This window comes from Gekko japonicus, unplaced genomic scaffold (assembly GCF_001447785.1).
Source record: "Gekko japonicus isolate JY-2015 unplaced genomic scaffold, Gekko_japonicus_V1.1 scaffold591, whole genome shotgun sequence".
NCBI lineage: Eukaryota > Metazoa > Chordata > Lepidosauria > Squamata > Gekkonidae > Gekko > Gekko japonicus.
In genome coordinates, this window is record NW_015171521.1 from 824,886 (window position 1) to 833,692 (window position 8,807).

At 46.7% G+C, this 8,807-nt stretch overlaps 1 protein-coding gene across 1 annotated transcript in view; it reads left to right on the forward strand.

Moving 5' to 3' along the window:
• The first annotated feature begins 4,944 nt into the window (after positions 1–4,944).
• Positions 4,945–8,807, forward strand: part of TBC1D22B (TBC1 domain family member 22B) — a 71,273-nt gene continuing 67,410 nt past the window's right edge. The window contains exon 1 of the mRNA XM_015419450.1: positions 4,945–5,136. Coding sequence (XP_015274936.1) covers positions 5,081–5,136 — 56 coding nt within the window. The 5' untranslated portion in view covers positions 4,945–5,080. The remainder of the gene's footprint in view (positions 5,137–8,807) is intronic.

Consider the following 8,807-nt stretch of genomic DNA (forward strand, 5'->3'; position numbering starts at 1 on the left):
ATCATCCCTGGCCACAAAGACAAATAAAACAATAGGCAGTTGCAACATAAAATAGGCCAAATATAATCTTCTCTAATGTAAATAAAATTAATGTAAGGAACAATGAAAAATAGGTTTCACTCAAATAAGATGGTGGAAAGTGCCATCAGGTTACAGCTGACTTATGGTGACCCCATAGGGTTTTCAAGACAAGAGACAAACAGAGGTGGGTAGCCATTGCCTGCCTCTGTGTAGCAACCCTGGACTTTGTTGGCCATCTCCCATCCAAGTACTAACTAGGGCCAACTTTGCTTACCTTCCAAGATCTAAAGTGATCAGGCTAGCCTGGGCCATTCAGGTCAGGGTCACTTATATATATCAGAGACAAAAACAAGGAAATAACCAACTGCCAAATACCCTCCATTTAGCAAGGGTGTGGCAACCCTCCTCAACCCTTCCACATACTCATCACCAATTAATGTCACAATGGCCCCGGTCACACAGGCCGGATATCGCGGGGGGAGGCGTGGCTAATTGCCCCGGTGCAGTTTGATGCGCGATTACGCGATCAGACGCGCCGGCAGCACACCACGGGTTCTCTCCTTGGCGCCGGCGGGTAAACGAGGGACCGGAGGGAAATGCCGTGCGCCAGCGCGATCACACCACGGGCGTCTGGAGGCAAACGTTTACTAGGCGCATTGTTGGTGGTAAGCCACGGGTGTGCTCCACTTCCCAGATGTTGGGGTGTGATCGCACCCGGATAATCCGCCCACCATCCATGCCTCTCCCGCGGCAACTTTGCCGTGTGACCGGAGCCAATCTTACTTATATGGGGAAAGTATCCTGCCTTTGTAACAACTTTGAAGTGGCGATTCCAAAGGGACTTGTTTTTGTTTTTTTTTGCGGATGACCTGCTACTGCTTGTGGATGCTAGGGAAAAAGCTGAATGTTGTTGTCCCATAGAGGGTGGGACTTTCTCACCCAGCTTGATTGATACAGCTGGGCTCCAGTATGCATGGCAGTGACTGGACTGGGTAGCAATGTGGACAAGTGGTGCAGAGCTTACATGCCCTCCCATCTAGTCTAGCTGTCACAGCCTGCTGCTTGTATTGGGAAGTAAGAGCAAAGAGATAAGGGAAGTGTGAAGGTAAGGATGAGGAGATCATGCTGGATCTGGGAATGGGCAGGAAGAAGCCAATGTAAAGATTCAAGGAGGGGTCTCACAGAACAATGAGAAAGGTAAATGACTTTGATGGTAGAATGCCAGTGTGGTAAATGACTTTGATGGTAGAATGCCAGTAAGAGATAAGGGGCTGAGCAATCACGATGGAAAACCAGAGTGCAGAAGACTGCTGTAGTCAAGCAAGTGACAATCAGACCACGGATCAGAGTTTTCATTGGGAAAGGGCCATGTTTTGCCAGTGTTGTAAAGGGAGAAGCAGTACGACTTGGCAATGAACTGAATCTGGAGAAGAGTTAAAGACAAAGCTTTCTTGATTCTTCAACAGGAATGATACTGACACTGACAATCAATATAGAGACTATGGGCTAGATCCTGTTTAGATTGCCATGGGCACAAGGTGCGGAACAATTTTTGGCAATTCTTCCTTCTGATGACAGCCCAAAATGCCCCTTGAAATGCTGCTTCTGGGGTACTCTCAGGAATAGCTGGGAGGGGGGTTGTGAAACTCCCCTTCCTTGCACTCTTGGTAATTAAGGGGGGATCCAACCCTGTACTAGGAGAGAGAGGCTTTAGAGAAGCAATCAAAAGCTCAACCTTGGACAGACTGAAACTACAGTAAGACATCAAAGTAGAAGACAGGCAATCATAGATGCAGGACTGGAGAAAGTGAGTACGTTCAAGGGACATAGAAGGTAGATAGGTAATGCTGGATGTATAAATGGTATTGAAAGCCACAGGATTTAATAACATCAGCCCAGGACAGTGTGCAGAGAGAGACTAGAACAGGGCCAATGACAGTTCCCTGAGGTCCCCTGAAAGAGAGAGGGGGAATAGACAGCTGGAAGCGTGGGAAAGAGCTGAAGGAGAATGAGGAGAGACTTCTTGATTTGGCACTAAGAAGGATATCACTGATTATGATGAGAGCAATTTTGATGGACTACAGAGTGCAGCCCACAACCAAATTGTAGGGAATTAAGTGTGGAATTGGAGGATGAAGTTAGGACAGCATGGCAGGGATGCCAGTTAAAAGCTGATAAATTTGTGGAGATTTGGTGGTGTCACCTGGGGAGGGACCTCAGCAGGTATAATGCTATAGAGTCCACCTTCCAAAGCAGCTGTTTTTTCCAGGGGAACTGATCTCCAGGCTCATGGATGCTGGCAACCCTAGACAGCTGTTGTAAACAACATGCTTTGGGAGCCTGGAGGAAAAGGAAATCAGGATTAGAAAAGGTCACAGGGCAGTTAACTCACCAAGTGAGATGGGGGGAGGAGATGAAAGGACTGAAAGAAGTACACAAATCAGGGACTGGTGAAAGAGGAACAAAATGGTGGGTGAAAGATTAGATTGTTTCAATTTTATCACTGAAGAAGGTGGCAAGTTCTTAAGTGGAGAGGAAGACAAGAAAATGGGAACTAAGATTCCTGCAGCTGTTATGGGATCAGGGTCCTTGTTACTGTTGCTCAGGAAGATAGCAGATGAGATGGATGTAATTGGTTAAATCAGCCAACTGCCAGGGAGGGGGTGCTGAGATGGCAAGGAGAAGTCAAAGGTAAGGGAAAACAAATACTCCACAATCTACTTGCTCTAGAAATTGAAACTTTCCCCTCCCCCATCTGTAAACAAGTGGTAGACTTGTTTTTAAACAAACAATGTTTAGTTTAGCCCTAAAAAGTGCTTTTTAATCTTTCTCACTATGCATGAATATTGTCAGTGCAAAATGGAACACAAAGAGCCCTTTTAAAAGTGAATGTAGATTTTACTTTCACATTCTAGATATATTAAGGTAAAGGCAAATTTGAGACTCCTAGAGGGAAATGCCCTAATGCACCAACAGGAGGGGGGGAGGGCAACTGAATATAAAACCACTTCCAAGCCACAATCCTAGCTATATGTGTTTTTCACACAGGAATAGGCATGTGTAATTTCCCCACTGCTGCTGTGGCTTCCACTATTGTACAGCAGCAACAGAGCTTTCACATGGCCCCCATAGTTTTATTATATTCTGCTAAAAAAATCTCATGTACAACCATGGACCAACCAACAGAGACACAAAGCCAGGAACCAAACTCTACAGTCAACCTAGATGCCAAGTTTGTCCCCACATGCACTTAGGTATACTATTACAGGACCTAATAACATCAGCTACACCATCTTGTGCTCATCCACTTACATATCATACAATTTAATATTCACCACCATGTGCCAACAATGCCAATCTACTATCTACACCAGACAAATATGTCAGTTCCTATGTGAGAGAATCAATAAACACAAACCTGACATAAGAAATAATATTCAGAAACCAGTGAGGGAACTTTTTAATCTTCCTGAATGCAATGCTGCAGATCTACAAAGTGAAAGTGCTGAATTAGAACTCATTAAGAAACTAAATACTACTCTACATCCTGGGTTAAACAGAGACTTGAATTTCCCCAGTCATTGTAATTTCCAATAGTTCAACAGGACTCACTTTTTAGAAACTTTGTCCTTTCTTAACATATAACATAATATAACCCTTAACTGATGTCAACTAATTTACTTATTATTCAAATGGCTCCTTTCCAGATTAGATGTTTATCCTACATATATAATTTTGTCTATCTGCACCCTTGGAGAGAGAAGTGGGAACCTTTGACCCATCCCATCATCCATCATATGCTATAACTCAACCTGTTCCGGTCCCTTACACAGAGAATCACACCTGAAAGATTTATTATGGGACTTTCACTGGACTTCTATTTCATATTGCTACAATGCAACAACCCTTTTGGCATTCCACATTATTTCCCTGCCCCCATCCCCTTGGCGGCAGCCATTTCCCCACACCCACCCCCTCATAGCTTTGTCAGTTTTTTACCAGCAATTTAATATTGTTATATCAATATGTTATAATTCCCAATTTCACTTGCAGAAAAAGTAAGTCTCAACTCCCTTTTGTTGCAGAGAGATGCCTTTTCTTTATATCTCCCCTTAGGGGAAAAGGGCTGCCATAACAATCTAAACAATCTGAGGCCTTTGTTTACTGAAGTGGTTACTCAGCATCTTCTACAAAACTTAGAAATAAACAGAAATTAACAGGCAGGCCATTTAATGAAGAAAAAAAGTAGACTTATGTCTATTTGAACCTATAACATATAGGCAACTGTACTGAGTGTGTCTGCTGATGCTTCTCTAACCCCCCCCCCCCTTCACTTTCGCTGAAATTTAAGCAACCTAAGCCCAATGTTTGGTGACACTCACCAGCCCTAAGTATATTCATTTGTCCCATTAAGGGGGGGGGGGTGGCTTACTTCCTTGGAAGCCTGAACAGGATTGAAGGTGCTACCTGAGTAACTCCAGAACTGCAGGGAGGTGTATGTCTTCACAGCAAAACTGCCTTTTGAGATGGCTCCTACAGTTTTTAGATGAGAAGAATACGAACGATTAAGCAAATTAATAGTCGCCAGGATGTTTACGGAGACAGACGGCTTCGGTCTCCACCTCCATGCGCAGAGGCCTCTTCCTCCCCCTTCTTCGCTAAACGCGGCCACTTTTGACAGTTTAACCGCCTTCCCGCTTTCCCGTTCACGAACTGCACGTGGCTTCCTCCCCCCTTCTCTGCCCCTCCTCCGCTCTCTACATGGAATTATCCCGCCTCTCGAGTTCTGCCAGGCTCCTGATTCCTCGCCCCCCATCCCGCTTCGCCTTCCTTCAGGAACTTAGCTCAGGATTGGTCAGCCTTGGAAATTCTCAACCAGGCGGCCAATCGTTGGGCTGCACCCGCCCGGAACCAAGATGGCGGTAGAGGGGACTAGCTACGGGGCCCCTGGAGGGAGGCGGTGAGGCGGCCTCGGCCCGAGGCTCCTACAGGGGCCCACCGCTCTGGCTTGTCCCTTCACCCACAGAGCTGGTGGGGGACTCGATCTCCGGCTCCAGCCATGGCTGCGGAAAGCAGTAAGCAGTTCTGGAAGCGGAGCGCGAAGCTGCCGGGCAGGTCAGTGGGGATCGGGCTCCGCCGATCCGGTATCGATGCTGACTAGTCAGGCGTTCCACACTAGGGTAGAAGACGACGAGAGGTGCCAGTTAAGCTGGTGCTACTCGCCGCCATTCATTCCTGAGAGGCGTTCGTGAAAGATCGCGGCCGTCTCTCTGAAGTCTGTTAGTAGCTACAATAAATTTCCCGGGGGGGTGGGGGGTGCGCGCGCGCGCGCAAAGTGGGGTCGCCTCGGAGGAGGTGACTCTTGCGAAGGGGGTTGTGTTACGATTCCTTCTGCTGCTACTGGCTCTGTCAGTCAGCAGCCCGTGCGATCTGAAGTTCTTTGCCAGCCAGGGCCCGACACGGGCACTTTGCCTGAACCCTCGAGGGACTCTAGAACTACATCTCCCACCCCCCCCCGCTCTTGTACACTAGAGCATTGTTGCGTTTAGGCAGAAGCAAGGGATTGCTGTGGGCAGGTGACTAGGATTTCTACTTTCCCCAGAAAGAGAAACAATTTCCTGATTTGCATATGTTAATACTGTCTGCCTGTATATGCTTACATGCTATGCTGATTGCTGCGCATTCTAATTAAAGTGAAATGCATAGGCAGGTGCAAAAGAGACCCAGTCATGATAAGAACCAAAACTAGTTAGGCCTATTTTCAATCATTGTAGCCGTGTTTGTCTGTCATAGCAAAACAGAACATAAATGACTTATGAAAGCTCATATTGAAATAAGTGTCATGTTTTAAGTGCCACTGGACTTTGTTTCCCCTGTTATAGGTAGATAGCTCCCAGAACATCCTGAGGCTATAAGGCCAGTTCTGAAAACTTTGAGCAGAAGCCCAAGTCATCAAGGGCCCTACTGAGAGCCTTTCTGACATCTGCTCACACAAAGAGGAAGGAATCTGACTCAGATCTGGGTTTCTTTGCCTTCCCTGCATCACTGTTTTGTTTGGGAGCAGGGCAGCTGGACTAAATACTATCTTGGTGAGCGAGTGTTAATGCTGGAGAGGGTCTGTGCTGGAAAAACCTTCTTAATCAGCACCAATGAGAGGTTTCTACAGGGCCATAGCCAGGACTTTTGACTTTGGGAGGCACTTAAATGTCGAGGGGCACCCCTGCACACCCCCGGGAGTAGGGAGCTGATGTGCCCTGTGGCGTGCCTCACCTGCAGTTAGCCAGAGGTTCACTGCCAGTAGGCAGGGCAACGGCTTGGCACAATGTGGTTATGGCCCTCACGAAAAATAAAATAAACCAGCTGGTTGGGAAGTCGGGAGGCCTGGGTGGTAAGTCGGGGGGTTCAGCTATGGGCCTGGATTTCTAAAGCCACGTGTGGAACATCACACAGTATAATGCTAATTATTTTGAAATAACTTCTTTCACTGGCCGTGACTGCAAAATACAGACTTGGGTTAGGATTCCCAGTTTGTTTAAGTATATAGAGAAAGAGCAAAGACGATCCATTCCCCCTTACAATCCCTTGACCTCTCTGTGGCTGTTATGATGCCTGAAGGAGGGAACTAATTCCCATTAATGTAGGCAGGAGTATGTGGCCTTGGAGAAAGTAAGGCTGTCATCTACCTTTCTCTACATATTTGAGATGAAGACAGTAAATTAAGATGGATATTGCAGTCTGTACATAAACCTGTAACTTCATCTTGACCCTGCATCTCCCTTGCAGTGCTGCACTGCATGGGCTCTGGAATGCTTAGCTGGCTTTAAATCCTGCCAGGTCAGTGAATTCTCTGTTTCTGTGTCTAACATACACCCAATTTCCCCAGTCAAGCTACCTTATTGCCAAGATAGTTCAGATGTATAAAAGTACTGCAAATACAGGTCCTGGCATCTGTTTTTGAGAGTACACAATGCACTCTACAAGTGCACTAGTACCTTGTATCTTTCAGGTCTCTCACTGTAATGCCACATCCTGCCTGTATGTGTGCCTGCTGCTCTAAAGCAGCGTGTTTCTTCCATCTATAGCTATTTTAAACACTGAAGTTGGCTAAACCAGAGGAACCGGTTTCGGGAAAACAAATGCGTCTATTTGAGACTCAGCCCAACCATTGAACTAAAACTTCATAAACTTTGGTATAAGTAATGTCTTTCCCAGGGATGTTTGTAAATTGTTATACGCCAGGCAAAATCATACAACCACTTCAAGCACAGTTTCTTCTTTTCCCCAGACTGGGTTGTACTTTGTATGTTGTAAATAAGTTGTCTGTATTCATAACAGTGTGTCGTTTTGCACAGCAGTGCTTACACTGAGTCAGGGAAATTGGTGCTTGGTAAAATGGTCGTGATGCCCTGTTTGCACCATGTGTAGTGTAAGCTGGGAAGAAAAAGCGCTTGATCATGTATGAAGTAATGTGAATCAGCCTCTAATAAATCAGCAAAGTGGGGAGGAAAGGAGATTTTGATTGGGTAAGCTGAAGTTTCAAAAAGCTGCTTATCAAAACAGGAAATCTTTCCAGTTTTTCTGCAGGGGAGAGTGAGGAGGGGATTATGAGAGAGAATGAATAATAGTCAGTGTTGTTTTTTACCCTATCGTGGATTGCTTGGGCGACTTGTGTTAGCTAATAGTATCTGTTTTACTGAATAAACTTTAAAATGCCTATGTAGTTTTTTAATGGGTGTGCCTTCTTTATTCTTGTTCCCTTTTTGTGGTACATTATAATCAAATGAACCTAGAAGGATTTTAATATCTTTGGTAAGGATTTAGTTATTTTTATGCCACCTTTCCTGAATGAAGCTGCCCAAGGCACACATGATCAGACGGTGAGGTGTAAATAACAGCGTATTGTTCCATGGAGAATCCTACCCTGTGTCAAGCAGCTGCGCTAGTTGAACTTTGGATCTCTGAAAGCCCTGTGGTTCTGTATATATCATTTTGTTGTGGTGTTGACCTATCAGTGTAATGAATGTGCTTGTTAAGTGGTACAGTAATGTATATAAATGGCCATTGCTGTAAATTGAATAAAATTGGGTGCTGGTAAATATGATTTTAATGCAGGGTTGATAACTCAGATTTCCAAATCAAAAGGTCAGCACTTTGAACTTGTTTTATGGAAAGGTAGGATATAAATCTTTTAAAGAAAGAAAACATCAGTTTGCTAGACTGTAGGACTGGAGAAAGAAGAAAAAGAACTGTGGAAAGAGAAAGTGACTTGGTCGAGGTCATATGACAAGACAATGGCAGAGATTAGACCATGCACGGCCGGCTCGCCCGCTAGGCGAACTAGGCCTTTGCCTAGAGCGCAAGCCGGCCGTTAGGGCGCGGGAAGAGAGGCAGGGGCAGCCGCCGGCGTGCCTAGCCAGCAACTTGGAAGCCTCTTCCTCAACCTGGACACGGCTGCGCCTTAGGGCGGTGTCTCTCTCTCTCTAGGCAGGAGGGCCGGCCGCGCTCTAGAACGCCCTGGGAGGGGGCGGAAGCGGGGAGGAGCTGCCGAGACCCGCCCTGAAGCGCACCGCACCCCCAGGCGCCCTCACCCACCACCCTGGCGGGCACTCTGCCACTGCCAGCCAAGACCGTCGTCGAGCCGCTGCCTGCAGGGAGGGGAGAAGCCTCGGCGGGTGGGGGGGGCAGGTGAAAGCAGCCGGTATCCCGGGGAGTGGGGCTCGGCCGCAGGAGGGACCTCCAGGACAGCCCCGGCTGCCCCACCCTTCCGCCGGCTGCCCCACCCTTCC